Genomic DNA, 21,411 nt, shown 5'->3' on the forward strand with positions numbered 1-21,411 from the left:
AGGCCTTCCAAACTACCATTTTATGATCTCCCTCCTGGCCTTTGTGAGTGGATAACCAGCTTCCTCTGATCAGATTTCTTTATCAATGCAAGAGAATTCTCAGGATTCTGTGCTCTCACCCATGCTTCATCTCCTATACATCAATGACCTTCTCTAACTTCAAATCCTATTCATAGTTTTTCTGATTATAATATTCTCCATTCTTTTTTTCTTAACTCAAGAAACCTTGCAGTACTCATATTATTCAGGCTTCAAAATCCTCTACAACCAATATTAAACACTGATCTCTTCACCATTCTCTGGTGGGGTGAAGATAATACCTTATTACCAAGAAGAAAGCTACTTCTTCACTACCTCTTACTTTAGACAATGTTTCAATTTCCAGTCAAGATCAGTTTTCTTTTTTTGGCTGACTTTCATATCCAGCCTATCCTGGCATAAATATATAAAATCCATCCACAGTTTTCTCAACTTACAAAAAACTTGGTATTCTTTTCTGGTCAGAACATTAATTCTTTCCTGTTCAACTCCAAACACTTTATAAATTCCAAATCTAACTAACTTTAAGAATATTGTTCTCACATTTGAGGATGGTGCACTCATAACTTTCTAAAAATTCTTGACTGCATAGTAAAAAGACTAATCTGCCTGATAGGTGACCTCCCTCTCGCACTCACTGACACCATCCAGTCATTTTCTCATAGACACTCTGTTTCTGCACTATACTTTTTTATGAGTACTTTCATGAGTGTTGTTCCACCGAACTGGGCCACTACCATCCCTCTCCCCTTCCTGTAATCATGTAAGACCATGAGCAGCCACTGGGCAACATCCTCATACAACTCTAAACACAGCAAACTAACAACTCATCTTCTTTCAATTCCATATGTATCTAGCTCTTTTGAAACAGCTTCTCCCCCACCCTTACCCACATACTGTTTAGATAATGTTTAAATTTTCAGTGAAGATCGATTTTCTTTTTTTTTGGCTGACTTTTACATCCAGCTATATTGGCATAAATATATTACATTGAGGAGAGCTGTGTTATAAGCATAGAGATGTTATTAATGATTTTACAATTTACATTAAACCCTTCCTCTCTTCCTTTTAAGATTTTTTGATTTAGGTTTATTCTTTCTCCTTAACCACTTGATCACACACACATCCACCCACACCCAAACCCATCTGCTTCTGTTTCAGTTCCTCAGTGAGGATTCAGTTATTATCTATACATGCTCACCTGAAATGCCAGTTTTGTTTGCTATTAATTACAGTGAAATGAGATAATGCTCTCATTTGATAAGTTAACACGTTCGCTGCCAACTACTAGTATACTCGTAGTTGGTATATGAGCCTCACAAGCCAACTACGAATATACTCGTATATCGATTACCGACCTCCTATGCCAAGCACGAGTTAACCCGTAGTATAATCCATAATTTGTAAATCAAATTACGAATGGTACACTTTAATTCAAATTTTTGATGATTTTACCATTTACATTAAACCCTTCCTCTCTTCCTTTTAAGATTTTTTGATTTAGGTTTATTCTTTCTCCTTAACCACTTGATCACACACACACCCACCCACACCCAAACCCATCTGCTTCTGTTTCAGTTCCTCAGTGAGGATTCAGTTATTATCTATACATGCTCACCTGAAATGCCAGTTTTGTTTGCTATTAATTACAGTGAAATGAGATAATGCTCTCATTTGATAAGTTAACACGTTCGCTGCCAACTACTAGTATACTCGTAGTTGGTATATGAGCCTCACAAGCCAACTACGAATATACTCGTATATCGATTACCGACCTCCTATGCCAAGCACGAGTTAACCCGTAGTATAATCCATAATTTGTAAATCAAATTACGAATGGTACACTTTAATTCAAATTTTTGATGATTTTACCATTTACATTAAACCCTTCCTCTCTTCCTTTTAAGATTTTTTGATTTAGGTTTATTCTTTCTCCTTAACCACTTGATCACACACACACACCCACCCACACCCAAACCCATCTGTTCCAATCTTTGAGTTTCTTATTTGGTTTTAAAACAATGTGGGATCTAATATCCCTTTAATTTAAATAATAGGTACACTTTAAAACAATTTTCCACACACAATGGTGGTTTTTTTTCCTGGCACACAGGACAATAATAACATGTTTCTCGTTGTTGTTTGTTTCGTGTACATACTAGGCATGGCTTTGCTGGGCGATTCTTTTTTTCTGTAGGTGGTAAAATTTCTAAATAATGTAGATCCCGAATCCTGCTGATATTCTGTGATGTTATAAGCTCATCTATTCCAAACAAAAACTGAGATAAATTTATCTCTAAATTTTAGCACAGTCATTGCATTTCCAGTAACTATATTATAAAATTTATGGGCATTGCCAAATCTAATTGTCTTTCATAAGGCAGAATAGTAAGAAAGCATTTGAACAAAAAGATTGATGCCTGACATACCCAATTTATAGTCCCTAACGATATTTGGTTTTAAATGAATTTTACCATTCCAATTTTTCACTTCAACCATTTCAAATTTGTGCATATTTGAAATGGAAAGAACTTCCCTCTTATCCTTCCATTTGCTGACTAAAACAGGACCTCTTCCTTGTCAGACAAATAACCTCTTCTTTAGTTTCTTCTGTATAATATCTGGTGGATTGTTTTTCCTATTATTTTGGAGCATTCCACACATGTAAGTTTTTCTGTCAGTAAGAGATTCATCCAGTCAGAGCTACAGAATTATAAAAATTGTCCATATGCAATACATAACCCCGGTCTAAATATTCTTCCATCAAGTGAAATACAATATCACATGCATTAAACATTTTCGCTAAGAGGATTCAGATTTACCTGTATAAATTTTTATTTTTATCACCAATCCATTCGATTCGCATAGTTCATAGAATTTCACACCATATTTATGTTTTTTATGTATTGATGAAATGACAGTCTATCGAGCCACAACACCATTGACTCATCAATACACAAGTTTCTGTTTGGTGTGTAGCTATTTCACATTACACTATTAAAATTATCTAGGACTGGTCTTAGTTTGTGCAATTTATCGTTACCTGCTTGGGAATTATCTGCAAAATTCAAATAACGCAATAAAATTTGAAATCGATTTTGGCTCATTTTAGAGCACCAAAATGGGAAATTGTAAAGATGATTTGTATTACTCCAATAATGCTCAACAGATGGTCAATTACAAGAACCCATATGAAGTAAAAGTCCAAGAAATAACTTCATTTCAGGGTATGTCTGTTGCTTTCCAGTTTGAAATTCCTTGACTTCTTTTGATCTGTGTTCACCTTTGCTCAATATTTTGTAAAGCATATAAATTAGTTTATTCAACTAAAAGTGTGAGAAAATCTTTAGAAAAAAAAAAGTTCAACCAACTTTTCGATACTGAAATTTGCAGTGTCAATTTTAAAACACGTAGTTTCAACAAAGTCAAATTGTGGGGGTTCTTGTTCTGAATTTTCCCAATTAGTAAATGTTGATGTATTTGGCTGGATACAAACTTCATCTTCAGAATTTTCTTCATCATATGAGTCACCGCTAATGTCATCTGTATGATTATAATCATCTTTGGAATCAGAACCAAATAATTCTTTTCATTCATCATCGCTCATATTAGCATAAGCTTCTAATTCTTCATCAGTAAGCTTTCTTTTACTGGCCATGGCGTAATTGAAGGTTTTTATTTAGATAATTTTAAATAATTGTGAGACTAGATGCAATAAATCTTACTGCACTGAATGCTGATCATCACTGACTCTGAACTCAAATTACACAGTTGTCAGTGCACGTAATATATAAGTGGGGGGGAGGGTGATACGAGATTACTCATAGTTTGGCGTATGAAATAAATTTCTGTCTGATAAGCCGGCTACGAGATTACTCGTACTGACCTTGATGAAGTGAAAGTGCTTGGCATGTGGTAACAAACTATGCCAGAGCAGTGTGGCAGTGAACGTGTTAATAATTATCATCAACACTACTGCAGAAAGCTACACTAGTTCCAGTTTATGGGTTTCCACTATGCTCTATATCATTCAAGTTGTCATATCTAAGGTGTGCATCAAGAAAATATAATATCTGTTATGTCTACAATTATCTCCATTAACAATTTACAGATACAGATGGACATCTATTGGCACAATGCTTTCTGCACAGGCATCTTCATTCTACAAAGTGAAGGAGTTAACTTTAGTTCACAATGGTGTGTGAGTTTGTTTCACGAAAAAGAGGTGTTACTCAAGTCATTATTTTTGAATTATATATGATATACTAAAAGTATACCTATATGTGTATATATATATATATTTTTTAATAATAGAAAAGTTCAGTTTTATTAAGTTTATATATTATAATTTATGAGTCTCTGACTCCCTGGAGGTCTCTCATAATAATAATAATAAGGTCAAACACCAAGCATAAAATTACAACACATGTAGAATTTGCATTCATATTTTAGGCCATCCTACACACAGATTAAATGAAATATGAGATCTGAACAAGAAAGTCATGGTGTATGAGAAATAAAAGAATACAATATAAATTATGACAATTTATATACCAGCTTTATATGTTCTTGCAAGGAAAGATGCACTTTCCACTCCACTTCCAGCATCATTATATGCCATTGCAGCAACATTGTATTCAGTATTCGGCTGGAGTCCTACAATAAGTCCCCACGGACGAGTGCCTCGAACAAGCAAGATGAGAGAGTCAGTGCGTGGTTCATCTCCTTTGCGCCAGTATTTAATCTGTATAAAAAAAATTCATACACCATTTTCAATTAATAACAAAACATTACTGTTAATTTGTAACTGCATTCAAGCATAATTAATGTATAACCATAAAATGACACATATGTCACAGTAGATTACTTTTTAATATGTAAATATTTTATCTTACATATTACAAGACATCAATACAATTATCAAACAACAATAAGAACTAAATTCAAAAAAACCTGTGTATGTTTAAACTGGAATCCCTCTTATGTATACAGTCATGTGTTTATGGATTAAAGCTAATTAGATTGCAAATTAAATTAAAATATAACAAATAAATTTATTTTATACACTTGAGGATAACAATTTCCCAGACTTTTGGAATAGTGAGTTGTTCTGATTAAGATTAGGCCTATGAAATAAGGTTTCAGCACTTTCTTTATATAAACGTTCATGTTTATATAGTGGTTTGGTAACAAGAGAGGCTCTTTTCTTTTCAAATCTTATTCCAAAAATGTAGTGACCAAAACAAGGAGCATTCACTTGCTTCATTGACTTCGTGAAAGCATTTGACAAAGTCCAACATACTAAAATGATCAAATTATTAAAAAGAAATGGATTAGATGATAAAGACATCAAGATCATCGAAAACTTACATTGGAACCAAAAGGCATCTGTTCAAGTTGATGACATTATTACAGACTTGATTAATATCAAACAAGGAGTAAGACAAGGATGTGTGCTGTCATCATCATCATCATCAAATTCCTGCCATGTACCCTCAAGGGGGTGTACAGGATATGACAGTACTACATGAAAAAATTACATCATTACTAACTTTCTATCTACAATTTTCCTCCAAATCAGTCTGTTACTTGTCAAGACTCCAACATTATCAGATCTTATATTTCTATCGTCTAAGGCACTTTGTACCATATCAATCCACCTATATCTTGGTCTTCCTCTGGGTCGTTTTCCTGCCAACCTGGCAGAGAACACTTGTTTTGCTAATCTTTCCTCTCCCATTCTATTTAAATGACCATACCACCTGAGATTAGCTCTGCTAACGCATTCCTGGATGCTGACAATGTCAAGTTCTTTCCTAATATCCTCATTTTTAATATGATATTGCCATTGATGCCATCTGTTCACGCCTCGAATCTTTCTCAGGACTCTCATATCTGCGGACTCTAATCTTTGGTCAAGTGTTTTACTTCTGACCCAGCTCTCAGATCCATAAGTTAAAACTGGTTTGAACACTGTCTTGTATACAGCTAATTTAGTCTTCCGACTAATTTTTCTCTTACTCCATATGAATTAATTCAATTGACTTCCCACCATACCAGCTTTGCTGATTCTGTTGTCTATTTCTATATTTAATTTACCATCTTCAGTAAAAATAGTGCCTAAGTAGCTGAAATGTTTTACTTGTTCCACAGGTTCTCCATTCACAACACAGTTGACATTATCAATGATTCTGCCTATTTTCATTGTCTTTGTCTTTTTATTGCTGACCTTCATACCATATCTATTACAACAGCTATTCAATTTAGTCAGATAATCTTGCAGACTTGTATCGGATTTATTTAGAAGTATAACATCATCCGTATAAAGCAAAGAGCTGACATTAACATCTCCAATTTTGATATCAGGTTTAATACCACTTTCCTTCATAATGTGATCCATATAGATAATGAATAACAGAGGGGATAATGTACATCCTTGTCTCACACCAGATTTAACATTAAACCATCTTCCTGTACTTCCTTCAATTCTAACAGCTGACTTACAACTCAAATAGACTAAGTATTGCTTGATATAATGCCCCATTGATACCATATAACTGCAGCGTATTGAATAGCTTCTCTCTTGGCACCTTGTCATATGCCTTTTCCAAATCGACAAAACTTAAATACAGATCTTTGTTATATTCCCAGGCTTTCTCGACTATTTGTCGTAAAGTGAAGATCTGATCCTGACAGTCTCTATTTGGCCTGAATCCAGCTTGTTCTTCACCAAGCTTTTCTTCCACAATTCTTCTCAACCGTTTCTCAAGTATACTTGCATAGATCTTGCCTGGAACACTCAGTAGGGAAATACCTCTGTAATTCTCACATTCAGTTTTATTTCCCTTTTTATATATGGGTACTATGAGAGCTCTACTCCAATCATCGGGAATTTGTCCCTCTGTCCAGGCTTTCTGAACTATGCAGTGCAGCCACTGTAAGACTTTTATACCACCACACTTCAGCATTTCTGGTCGAATATCATCTACTCCTGCTGTCTTTCCAACATTTCAAGCCTTTGATGGCTTTTTCTACTTCAAATATGGATATGTATTCCTGACTGCATGCCTGGTCAGTGTTTTTTATCACTGTGCTGTCATCACTGCTTGTTTCATTTAGCAGTTTTTCAAAGTAATTACTCCATACTTCAAGGATATCTTTTTCTCCTATTTTCATATCACCTTTATCATCTCTAACTCCTTTTACAGCACTCTTTCCTCCATTCCTAAGCTTCTTCAACAACCTCCAGAATATTTTGCCACCTTCTTGATATTTGTTTTTTATATTCTTGCCAAAATCCTCCCATGACTTTTGTTTAGCTAGTTTTACACACTGTTTAGCTTTCTTACATTTGTCTCTGTATTCTGTAAGAGTAAAAGCTGACTTATTTGCCAGGAACTTTTGATATGCTTTCTTCTTTTTCTTCACTGCCTCTTTAACTTCCTGTGTCCACCAGAGAGTTCTGATTTTTTTATCCTTGCACACAACCTCACCACATGCCTCTCTGGCAGAATCAATCAATGTTTTCTTCAGAGTTTGCCAGTGAATCTCCAAGGTTTGATTACTGTTCTCAAACTCTTTCATTTTCTTTTCAATAATCTTTCTGTATTTTAGTCTACAGTTCACATCTGAGAGCTGCTCAACTTTTATTCACTTTAAAACTTTCTTACATGTTATTCTTTTCAATATGAAATTCAATTTTATCCTGCTCAAGACTAAATAGTGATCACTTCCAATTTCAAATCCTCTGTACACTCTGGTGTCCTGCACCAGGGAGAAAACATCACTATCAACAATAACATAGTCAATGAGACTTTTCTTATTCCTAGCCTCTTCTCTCCATGTGAATTTGTGCAAATTTTTATGTTGGAACATGGTGTTAGTAATAACCAGTCCATGTCCTGAGGAGAAATCCAACAGATATTTGCCATTATTATTAGCTTTGCTCTTTTCACCAAATTTTCCCAAAATATTTTTGTATGTCTCACAATCATTTCCTATTCTGCTATTTAGATCCCCAACAAGGACCAACTTTTCCTTTTTCATTGTGTCAGTTGCTTTTTCTAGAGCGTCAAAAAATTCCTCCACTTCTACCTTAGTAGAACTTTCTGTGGGACCATAGGCACAAATAAATCTCATTGTCCAGTTCCCCATTCTCATATTTGCCCACATTACTCTACTTGAGACTGACTGCCATTCAAGAAGATTAGCCTCGTATTTTGTGTTGAATACTATGGCTACTCCTTCTTTTCCTTGATTGTCATTGCCTGAATATAACATTTTGTATTTATTGCTCAGAAAGATCTCACCAGTTTTGGTCTTTTTTGTTTCAGTCACCCCTATTATGTCGATCTGGTACTTATCTAATTCCTCAGCTAGCTCCATTTCTTTGCCATTCAGGCTTCTTACGTTGATAGTACCGATCTTTAACTCTGGTGATGTTGAGTTGGGGTTTGTTTTCAGATTTGTTCCAGTAGCTGACTTTTTGCTGTTCGTCCTGGTTCCCTGGCGAAAACAACGGGGGCCTTGTTTAACCGGGCGACGCTCAAGCCGGCATGAAATTTTGTCATGTTGTACCATCATTTTTTATTTTGGTTTAACCAATAAGAATACAATTTGGTCGGCTAAATCCCAAATTGCCAGCCTATCCTCGTTCGTTCAGTATCAAAGTAGATACCCAACAGGGTGCACCACGAGAAGGTGAGGATTGGACATTAGGTCAGAAGCCATGGTCGGTTCTCCGCATTCCTTTAAATCTATGTGGAGGTCTCCTCTCAGTTATACAGCTTTGACCCTTAAGCACCCCCCCCCTTTAACCCCCTCTTAAGCACATCTGTGCTGTCACCTCTCCTTTTTAACATATACTCAGAAGCCATATATCAAAAAATCTCAAAAGGAAGAGCAGAAGGGATTAATGTAAATGGTAAAATCATCAATAATCTCTGATATGATGATGACACAGCTCTCCTGGCTGACAATATTCAGGATCTTCAAAATCTTCTCAAACTAGTTAACAAAGAGGGTGAAAAAATGGAATTAAGAATAAATATCACCAAAACTAAATTCATGGTCATAAGCAAGAAACCAATTCTTAATTCATTACTTTCTTTAAAAGGGAAACAAATAGAAAGAGTGACAAAATTTAAATATCTTGGATGCTGGTTAAATGAAGAATGCAATCCAGAAATGGAAATAAAAATTAGTTAAATTAAGGGATATTAAATCCCACATAGTTTTAAAACCGAATAAGAAACTCAAAGATCGGAATCAGAGAGTTTCTTGCCGAATATAGTAAACTATAAAGTATCGGTGACACTAGTGTCAGCCAATGCAAGTAATCCTAGTACATAGTACAACACCGGGCAACTCGTTGCAAAGGTGGGGGAAGTTCAGATCGCTATTCTTAGGTATTTTCCATAATGTAAAAACACATTTCCTAGGAAATGTATGCTGTTATTACATTATGGAGGGAGGTGACTACCCAGACCTGTTTCAGCCTTTTTTGAGGCTTCATCAGTGAGTAGCTAGACCTAATACCAAAGTGTATAGTGAAAAGAACTTATGTACTCTGCGAACGAGTTTTCCAAACAGGTGCAACCATTAAGTTACTTAAGTATAAAGAGCTAATAAGCTTCATTTCGGCAATGAAAACATTACTTAAATTAAGGGGATATTAAATCCCACATAGTTTTAAAACCGAATAAGAAACTCAAAGATCGGAATCAGAGAGTTTCTTGCCGAATATAGTAAACTATAAAGTATCAGCGACACTAGCGTTAGCCAGTGCAAGTGATCCTAGTACGTAGTACAATACCGGGCAACTCGTTGCAAAGGTGGGGGAAGTTCAGATCGCTATTCTTAGGTATTTTCCATAATGTAAAAACACATTTCCTAGGAAATGTATGCTGTTATTACATTATGGAGGGAGGTGCTATGTATGGTTTGTACTGCTGTACGGTGCAGAAACTTGGGCCTTGAAGACAACATTGATAAAAAAAACTTGAAGCCTTTGAGATGTGGTTATACAGATGAATGTTAAAAATCTCATGGACAGCAAAAACATCCAATCAAGAAGTACTGGAACAAATGGGGAAATCATGTGAACTTTTAGATACCATAAAAAGAAAAATTGCATATCATGGTCACTTACTTCATAATGAAAAATATAAGATACTTCACTTGATTATAAAAGGGAAGATAAATGGAAGAAGAGAAGGAAGATGAAGAAAATCTTGGCTGGCAGGCATCCTTGCCTGTGATTAATGTTTTCAATTCCATGTTGTGCAAGGACAGACTTGTGAGGTTGGATGAGATGGATGTGGTCTTGATGTTCAGAGATATGTTTATTTATACATTTTCCTGTTTGTATTTGTCCATAGTAAGACAAGTTACAAGAACATGGTACTTCGCATATGCCAGGTAGCATCATTGGTGTAAGTTTGTCTTTTGGAGAAGGTAACAAGTTCACGAAATATTTACATATTAAAAAGTTATCTACTGTGGCATAAGTGTTATTTTATTTCATTTTATGAATACTCCACCAGTTTCACTATACTATACAAGAAAATAATGTATAACAATCATTAGTCTCCTGTCACTAAAGTACAGTGACAGTACAATATCTGATTATAAAATTATGAACTTAATAATGTAAATTATAATAGGATGAATTAAAAATTTTTAAAATAATATGTAGAGTGAGAACTATTGTCATAACTCTTCTTCAATAATTTAATCATTCTCTATACAATTTTCAATGTTTACTTTCTCTAAGCTGAATTCACTTTGAATGTGTTTTTCATCAAATGTGAGCACTGATTTTATTTTTATTGCTAATTTTATACACAATCCACACTGCCAGGAATAGAATAGCCACACAGCATGGCGGAAACCATGATGCAGGAGGTATATGGAAAAAAAAAAAAGAAGGATGGTTGTAGGGTATTGTTTGAAGTATGGCAGTATCCAGGAAATTGTCAGTATTACAAGCATTCTCAGAGTGCTGTAATTAAGTTGTTCCACAAGTTGAAGACTAATGACAGGACAGCAATCACTGGGCCAATGGTGAGCATCAAGGGATGAAAGTTCTTAACAGAACATTCATGGTCTGTTAAGAATATGGCTATTTTATCACCAGTTGGTGAGAGTGATCATGCTGTGCTTTCTTGGGAAGTATTTAATTGTATTGGTGCTCCGATTAGAACAGGTTAGAACTAGAAAGCTGGATATTATCATCAACTTAACAGAATACTATCTTTGGTTCCATGGTATCAGTTACTGAATGAGATAAATGTCAGCAATGCATGGGAATCTTTGAAAAAATGCTTAAATGAGGTGGTGTCTGAATGTATCCCTAGTGTTTGAAGAATAAATAAGTTGAGAGTGAAATGGAAGTGCAACCTTATTAAGTATGAGATCCACAAGAAGAAGGTGATGTGGAAAGAATATCATGAGAATAAGAGTAAGAGGAGTTATGAAATACATAAAGCTCATGCAGGAAACACAACGGGTATTGTGTGGAAAGCTAAATCGGAGTATGAAAAGAAATTGGCCATGCAAGCTCAAGACAATTGAAAAGAATATTATCGTTATGCCACAAGCAAAAGAAAGAATGAATGTGAAAGAATAACTTTAATGAATTCAGATGGTACTCTAGATGTAACATGATGTACAGTGTTACTACCACCACATTGGATGAAGAGTTACAGGTTCATGAAAATGAGGTTGAAGAGCTGTTGCATAAACTGGATAAAAATTTATCAATAGGAACATATGCAATAACAGCCCGTTTGCTAAAGGAATGTTTCACATGTTTGTATAACTTGAGTCTCAGCTTAGGAATGATACCACAGGAATGAAAGGAATGTATGATAGTTACACTGTACAATGGTAGCGCAAGTTCTAATTACTGACCCATCAGTATCTCTGGTGTGATAGTGAAGATTTTAGAGAACTTGGTAAGAACTTGCATACAGAAATGGGTAGACAAACAAGCTATACTCTGCACAGAGAAGCATGGGTTTACTAAAGGAAGGTCACGTTTTAGCAATTTGCTCATTTTTATAACAATGTTACAGAAGAGTTTGACAAAGGAAATAGATACACTATGATAATGTTAAATTTTTAAGACATTTGATAGGATAGCACACAAAAGGCTGTTGCATAGACTGGAGAATATGTAATTGGAATATAAAACTCTTGACTTGGATCACAGGACAGTTGACAAAGAGATTACAAAAAGTGAAATACAGTAGTAGGTATGAATCTGCAAGATTTAAGTGACCAGTAGTGTACCTCAGGGTTCAGTCCTTGTGCCATTATTGTTCAATCTATATATTAATGACATCAAGCAGGGTCTAACATCAGATGTACAACTGTTTGCCAATGATGCAAAGATAGGCAGAGCAATCAGGGATGCTACTGATATTCAGCACTTACAAAATGATTTGAGTAGGCTGGAAATTTGGACAAATGAAAATGGCTGTCAGTTTAATGTTAGTAAGTATAAAGTTATGCACTTTGGCATCATTAGGTTTCTGGCAGCATATTATATTATTAGGGTTATTCTACAAGAAACTGAGGAGGCAAGGGATCTTGGTATATTGGCAGATAGGAATTTGAAGTTCAAAGGTCACATGGCAAAAGTCACAAATACAACTTATAGGATAATTGCAATGTGATAGCAAACCTTGACATCTAAGGCTTCGATAAGACCACACCTGGATTATTGTGTGAAGATTTGGTCTCCTGGATTCCAAGGGGATAAAGAAGCTGTGGAAAGGGTGCAAAGAAGAGTTACAAAGATTATATCTGGATTATGGGATTTAGATTATGAGGACAAATTGTAAGTATGTGGATTACAGACTCTGGTTAACAGGAGAAGGAGGTCTATAAACATTTGAGTGGGTGTTATAAGATATTGTCTGCTGAAATTTTTTGTTATATGGAAGGTGGGGAGAGAACACCAGGGCATCAATGGAAGTTAATTGTTCGCAGTCATGAAAGAGGTAAGAGCTAGGTTTTTCTCTCACAAAGTGGTGGAGCGAGTGGAGTAGTTTGCCTTTAGGGACAGTGAGTGCATCTAATGAATTTAATGCAAGGTATGACAGCTGGTTTGGGTGATTTTTAGCCTCCCTCAATGAGTCCTTGACTCCTTGGAGGTCTCAGATAATAATAAAGTAACCTGCATACATAGTAAATTTGAATAATTCAAAGATATCAATGGGGAAGTTAGAGTTAGATTTTATTAAATCAAGAGTGTCTGTTAGTGGTGTATTAGTAAATAAGGAAGTGACATCAAACTTATCATTATCTCAGAGAGGAGGAGACAAGTGACTTTGCTAACTGTTGAGCAAGTTTAGAGGATGATAAATTAGAACTTGAGATCTTTTGTTCATTACAATTTGAATTGCGTCACTTCTGATTGTTTTGTGTAAACTATAATATGTTGATTTGCTCTGAAGATGAAGTCTTCAGAAGAAACTTTTTATAATTCAGTTTCGTTCAGTGTTGTAATACAGTAAAAACTGCTTGGTGGTGAAGATTTTGGAAAAGATGGTTAGGGCTCGCATTCAAAAATGGGTTGACAGAGAATCTCCACTTTGCAATGAACAAGCATTACTTCCCTTAGTAAACCCTGAACAGCAGGGTTTACTAAGAGAAGGTCAATAACATTACCATTGAGTCAGACAAGGGGAAGGGATACACTATGATACTTTTGGACAGTCTTTTGACAGAACACAACATGGAAGACTGTTACATAAATTGAAGAATATGGGTTTGGATTATAAAATATTAGTGTGGATGGCTAACTGACAGATATCGAAAAGTGGTATACCACAAGGATCAGTGTTTGGTCCACTGTTATTCAATCTGTGCATTAATAACATTGGGAAGGATTTGACAAGCAACATACAGCTATTTGCTGATGCAAAAATAGGTAGAGTAATCAGGAATATGGTTGACATGCAGTACTTGCAGACTAATGATGTGAATAGGCTGGAATTGTGGGCATGAGAAAATGGATATCAGTTCAATATCAGTAAATGTAAAGTCATGCACTTTGGCATGATTTTGGCACAGATATCCAGTGTTGTATTAGTGGGATTATGCTAGAAGAAACTGATCAGGCTAGGGATCTTAGAGTGTTAGTAGATAGAAAGTTGAAGTTCAGGGACCATGTAGCAAAGACTGCAAATACAACTTAAAAGATAATTGCAATGCTGAAATGAACTTTGACATGTAAAGATAAGGATATCATTTTGTCTTTTTACAAGTCCTTGATAAGACCTCACTTGGACTATTGTGCACAGATATGGTTTCTTTATGTTTTCATAGGAACTGTACACTTAGTACACTGTACAGTGTACTAAGCAACCTTTTATTAGTTTTAAACTAATGAAAATTAATGCAGCTAGCGCAGCACTCCTCTGCTGCATCCCCTATAGGCAAATATTTATACTTGCAGATCAATGTGTGTTCACAAAGATGGGCTGGTTTGCCTGTTTTGCGAGTTTCTGAGGATAAAACTTTCCACCTTTGTATGAGAACAGCTAACTCACCATTTGATTGAAAAGACCTGATAAAGGTTCCTCACATGACAGATGGGATTTGAACCTTGGTCTTTCTAAGCTAAGGGCTCATCCATACCAACAGAGTTTGGATGCTCTAAGAAAATATTCTTTTGATGAAAGATTAGTCAAGTACAGGAATTACCTTCCCGAAAGTATTACAGTAGCAGATGTTTGAAACAAGTATCTGAAAAGTATTAATTTCATTTAATCACAATCACATTCTTTTACTTCATACATACATATAGTTATGTATGTATTAAGTAAAATAATTGTGATTTCTGTATTTCATATTTCAGTATGCACAGGTGAATATATACAGAAATATGTATACAGCAGATATTTTTAAAGGATCAGAACTAAATAACTGAGAAGAACTCCATACAGCCTTTTAAGAAATGCAGAAAACAAACCTAGGCTTCTGACTTAATGTCTAATCATTGCATTCTCATGATGCACCCCACAGGTAGGTATCTAAATGGGTTGTGAATGAACAAAGAATTGATTGGTAATACTCAATTGTATTCTGTATTGGTTAAACCAAAGACAATGAGGAGGATACAACAAAATGTAATAAAACAATCCCCCCCCCTCCCCTCCACTGTTTCAGTTAGGGAACTAGAGCAAACAGTGAAAAGTCAGTTACTGGAATAAACTCGAACTCAACATTGGCAGAAATCAAAACAGGCAATATCAGCATAAGTATCAATGGAAAGTGGAATTACTGAAGAATGAGAGAAGTACTAGGTGAAATTCTTTTAAATAACAAATACAGATGTCACATTCAGTCAGTGATGATCAGGAAGAGGAAGGGGTGGCTACATCAACACTATACATGAAGATAAGCTTTTTTGAATGGCTGGCAGTTTCAAAGTAGAATAATGCCGGCTAAACAGAATGGGTAATGGAATAATGAGACTCACTTGTGCCTATGGTTCCATAGAAGGTTCTATAAAAGATGTGGATTTTTTTTTTTTTTTTTTGTAATTAGAAGAAGAGGCAGTTGACACATGCTGAGCTCTCATTGGAAATGACAACAGGATATTATTTCATTTAATTGCAATTCTTTTACTTCATACATACATATAGTTATGTATGAAGACATATAGAAGTTTAAAAGCAAGCACCAACCCTTGAAAACTCAAAAGAAAACATTGATCCAGTCACAAAAACATGTAGTAATGTTGTCTGCAAGGGGAAAAAAAAAAAGAAAAGAAAAGAATTCAACTCTGTGGTGGACTCAAGCAGTTAAAGAGGCAGTCATGGAAAAGAAGAAAGTTCTTAACAGTAAGTCAGCATGCACTCTGACACAACACAGAAACAAATGTAAGAATAGAAAAGATAAATGTGAAGAAAGTACCACAATGTTCTGCAGACTACTGAAAAACTAGAAATGGATGAAAGAGAGATAAAAGGAATTATTATCATCATCATCAAATTCCTGATATGTACTCTAAGGGGTAGACAGGATCGTCATGGTAGTACTACATGAAAGAGTTACACCATTACTAACTTCTGATCAACAATTTTCCTCCAAATTAATCTGTTATCTGTCAAGATTCCAATATTATCAGATCTTATATTTCTGTCTTTTAAGGTGCATTTTACTGTATCAATCCATCTACATCTTGATAATTCCTCTGGGTCTTTTTCCCTGCCAACCTGACAAAGAACACTTATTTTGCCAATCTTTCTCTCCCATTCTGTTTAAGTGACCATACCATCTGAGATTAGCTCTATCAACACATTCCTGAAAGCTAACAATAAGTTCTTTTCATAATATCTTCAATTTTAATGGCATTTTTTCACTCTGCTAAACTTTCTCTGAACTCTCATGTTAGATGTCTCCAGTCTTGGATTTCTTCCTTATTCCATATAAATTTATTCAGTTGACTTCCGAGCATATCATCTTTACTAATTTTGTTGTTTACTTTCATATTTAATTTACCATCTTCACTAAAAATTATGCCTCAATAGCTGAAATGCTTTACTTGTTCTATAGGTTCAGTTCACGAACCTATAGAACAAGTATAGTTAAAGATACAGTTAAGGTTTTCAATGTTTCTGCCTATTTTAGCAAATTTATTACAATAGTTATTCAATTTAGTCGGGGTATCTCAAAGACTTGTACTGGATTTAATCAGAAGTATAACATCTGCATAAAGTAAAGAGCTAAGATTAACATCAAAATTTTGATATCAGATTTAATACCACTTTCCCTCAAAATGTCATCCATATAGATAATGAATAACAGTGGAGATAATGTGCCCCCCCCCCCTTGTTCACACCTGATTTTACCTCAAACCATCTAACTGTACCTCCTTCAAGTCTAACTATTGACTTACAGCTTAAATAGAAACTATGTATTGCTTGATATAATGTCCCATTTACACCATATAACTGTAGCATTTTGAAGAGCTTTCCTCTTGGCATCTTGTCATATGCCTTTTCCAGATCTATTGTACAAAAAGCATAAATCCTTGTTATATTTCCAAGATTTCTCAACATTTGTCTTAAAGTGAAAATCTGGTCCTTACAACCTCTATTTGGCCTGAATCCATCTTGTTCTTCACCAAGCTTCCTTTCCACAATTTTTCTTAGGCATTTCTCAAGTATTATTTAAATTAAGGGGATATTAAATCCCACATTGTTTTAAAACCGAATAAGAACTCAAAGATCAGAATCAAAGAGTTTCATGCTGAATAACGAAAAGTATCGGTGACTACTAGCGTAAGCTAAAGCACGTAGTACAAACTAGGGCAACTCATAGCAAAGGTAGGTAAAGCTCTGATTGCTATTCTTAGTATTTCCCATAATGTAAAACACATCTCCTAGGACAGCGCTTCCCCAACTGTGGGCCGTAGGTTTTGTTGAGGGGGCCGTGAAATAATGAAAACAAATTTAAAATGTTTTATTACTAAGTAGATTTTTTTTATTTTAAAAGAAACGTATTTAACTTTTATTATTTCTTTATATTTTAATGTAAAAATTCACACATTGGTGTTGGTTCACAAACTTTGCTTCCTGTGTATTTCGGCACTTAATTAGTAAATATTGCTTATTCATATGTTTCATTTCAAAGCAGTGGTTAATTGTATTTACTTCGAATGCTCTCCAGGGAAGCTCCAAATCTTCTTATCCCTTTCATTAAGCGTTCATAATCAGGGACTGTTGATATTGACTTTATATACACATCAAAACTCGTTTTATATTATCACTGTCATCCGAGCTAGTTTTCTGTTACCAATAAAGTTTCGCATATACTTCGCACATGAAAAAAAGCTTAAACAAGTTCATGTAGGAGATAGTAACTCGCTTGCAGTGGCAAACAACACACCCTCCCTAACAGCCACTATACTGCAGAGGCAATAAAAACAAGTACTTTTATTATGCCAGTGAATAAGGTATGAGGAGTCTGTGTAATATATTTCTCAACAAATAGTGCAATTAGTGACAACTGGGATAAAAACACACTAATTAATGAATCGCATGTCCTCTCATACAGAAACTATGCTGTATAGACTGAAACAAAACCATATGTTGCATGGGCAAACACAGTACCTGACTAAAAATTATTGTTATTAATTAGATGTGTGTGAGTTCAATTTCCCAAGGCAGCAATAAAATTCAACCGAACGTGTTAAAATTCGTAAAAGTGTTAAAACTAAGTAATATATATATATATAATGAATGTTATGGCAGTTTCACATATGGAATTCGGTTGAAGAGAGTTAGCATTTCAACTCAATTGTCAGCTATGCTTTTATCTTTCGGTTGTGCGATCTTTTGTTAACACTGTACCAATCATATGCACGTTTTAATAACCTGCCTTTGCTGTCTGTTTTGCGTTAGGCTTAATTACCTTAAAGGGAGAAAAGTTACAAAAGAGAAAAATGTTCCTGGTCTGGGGATACCTTTATTCAGGTATTATTCACTAATTTCATGTTATCATTCTGTGGTGTGCCAGTATTGGTAAGTGGTGATATTATTTGATCTATTCTATGTTAAAAAATTTAACCCTGAGATGGATAAGTGGCTGATAAAATATAAACAAAATTCCAACAAACAATCAGAAGAAGCAGAAACAGACTCAAAAAAAGGACAGTATTTCATATTTTACCAGAACAGCCCGCATCGTCTTCAGAACCAAATGGTAAGAGGCAAAAAATGTAATATATGCATTTGATTTTTGCAATATTTGCTGTGTATGTTTTGTATTGAATATAAATATAATAAATATTATAATAATATCTCTCTCTATTATGATTTTTTTTTGAGGGGGGGGGCTGTGAAATATTTTAATTTTTGCAAAGGGAACCCTGACATCCAGAAGTTTGGGAAGCACTATCCTAGGAGATATATGATGTTATACATTATGGTGGGAGGTCACTACCCAGACCGGTTTCGATCTTTATTGAGAGCTCATCAGTGAGTATCTAGACAAAGTATAATACTAAGAGTATAGTGAAAAGAACTTATATACTCTGCTATATCAGTTGTCAAAAAGGTGCACCCATAAATTATTTAAAATAAAGAGCCAATAGGCTTCATTTCGATGATGTAAACATTATTTAAATTAAGGGGATATTAAATCCCACATTGTTTTAAAACCGAATAAGAACTCAAAGATCGGAATCAAGGAGTTTCATGCCGAATAGTTCTTTTCGCTATACCCTTAGTATTATACTTGGTCTAGCTACTCACTGATGAGATCTCAATAAAGATCGAAACCGGTCTGGGTAGTGACCTCCCTACCATAATGTATAACATCATATATCTCCTAGGAGATGTGTTTTACATTATAGGAAATACTTAGAATAGCAATCAGAGCTTTACCCACCTTTGCTACGAGTTGCCCTAGTTTGTACTACGTGCTTCAACTTATGCTAGTAGTCACCGATACTTTTATAGTTACTATATTCGGTACGAAACTCTTTGATTCCGATCTTTGAGTTCTTATTCGGTTTTAAAACAATGTGCGATTTAATACCCCCTTAATTTAAATAATGTTTATATTGCTGAAATGAAGCCTATTGGCTCTTTATTTTAAATAATTTCTCAAGTATACTTCTATAAATCTTACCAGAAACACTCAATTCCTGATAAAATTTATGCAAGATTTATACTGAATGGTCTGTAATTCTTGCATTCAGTTTCATTTCCCTTTTTATAGATGGGTAATATGAGAATTCTGCTCCGATCATCTGGAATTTGACCCTCTGACCAGGCCTTCTGAATTATGCAATGCAGCCACTGTAAAACTTTTATATATTTATATTGGAGCATGTATTTCTGGTCGAATTTCATCTACTCCAGCTGCCTTCCCACATTTCAGGTTTTTGACTACTTTTTCTACTTCAAGTATGACTTTAAATTTTTCAGGAAATTACAATGTATACTAAAATATTAATTAAAAAACTTTAATCAATACCTTCCTATATTTCGGAAATGTTACATTGCCATCTTCCAGGAACATAAAACTATGATATGTGCACACACACACACACAGGTACTAACAACGAGCGAATGAGGCTGAACAAGGCAACTGGCATTGGTCCTAGTGGACTAAATGGGTTATCTTGGCTATTGGGCTGATGTTCTAAGAATGCAAGCTTCCCAAATTTGGGGCAGTCTCATGCACTCAACTTTGTTGAGATTTAGGAAGTTTTTTAAAGCTGAAGCTAATTCCAAGAACAATCTTTCATATTTATATTTGCTGCAATGTAGTAAAGTGGCTTCTTCCAACATTGTGGTGGGTATCTAGTGCATGGTCCACAAGTCCTGAGTGGCTGTATTGCTGAAACTGGATGTAGTCTCTGTGTTCAAAAATCCTGATATTAGCTGTCCTGCCTGTTTGGCCATAGTAGTGCAGTTTACAGCTGCAAGGGACCTGGTATACTCCAGGTAGGTCTAAGTGAAGTGGCTAGTCTTTGGTGGAGCAGATAAAGAATGCCAATTTCTTATGTGGTTTGTAACACGCCGTTATGTCATTTTTTTAAAAGGATTTTTGTGAGCTTTTCAGGCATGTCCCATATATATGGAATGGTGATAGACTTAGTGTAATCTCTGTTAAGAAAGGGGGTGGGGGTGGAAGGGGGGGGGGTTGTGGTTAACTGATTTTAATATTTTCTGGATATTTTGAGGGGTTTTAGCCATTGGCTAAGAAAGTATTAAGGATATGGTTAAGTTCAGTAGTTAGGACACTGTTGTCTGAACAGATTAATTTAGCTCTGTTATATAGTTTTTATAATCCCATATTGTTGTGTGTGTGTGGGGGGTGATTGTTGGTTTGTTGGTGAATGTAACTACCTGTATGGGTAGATATCTACCTGAAATAGGTCAGTTTTCTGTAAACAGAGAAAGCCTGGGATCCATCAGGTTGGCATGTAATCAGAGTGTTTAGAAAAGGGAGACTGTTGTTGTTTTCTTTTTCCAAAGTCTCATGCACCCAAATTTGTTGAGATGTGGGAAGTTTTTTAAAGCTGAGGCTGATTCCAAGAACAATCTTTCATATTTATATTTGCTATGATGTAGTAAAGTGGCTTTCTTCCAACAAGAAACTGGATTCTGGGGTGTTGATTGTTTGGCCGTAGGTCTAGAGTTGAAAGGTTTTAGTTCGCTAGTCACTTCCTCAGGCCAAGAAGTAATCTTCTTAAGTTCTTAAGGAGCCTTTGGAGTGTTCTGATTTGGAAGCTGGTGGGATCAGATTCAATGGCATTTTCCTCATCCACTTTGGTGTTTCTTATTTTGCTGTTGTTCTTCATTTAGAAGATCAAACGTAGAGATTTCTTGTAGAGCTTTT

General features: G+C 35.1%; 1 protein-coding gene across 1 annotated transcript in view; it reads right to left on the reverse strand.

The window, feature by feature from the left end:
• The window catches only part of Cont (Contactin), a 458,021-nt gene that overhangs the window by 70,939 nt on the left and 365,671 nt on the right, over nucleotides 1–21,411 (reverse strand). Inside the window, exon 20 of the mRNA XM_090391248.1 lies at nucleotides 4,594–4,783. Coding sequence (XP_090247374.1) covers nucleotides 4,594–4,783 — 190 coding nt within the window. The remainder of the gene's footprint in view (nucleotides 1–4,593; nucleotides 4,784–21,411) is intronic.

Source organism: Typopeltis vanoorti, chromosome 1 (genome assembly GCF_054136105.1).
Source record: "Typopeltis vanoorti isolate ZY-2024b chromosome 1, IOZ_Tvanoo_1.0, whole genome shotgun sequence".
NCBI lineage: Eukaryota > Metazoa > Arthropoda > Arachnida > Uropygi > Thelyphonidae > Typopeltis > Typopeltis vanoorti.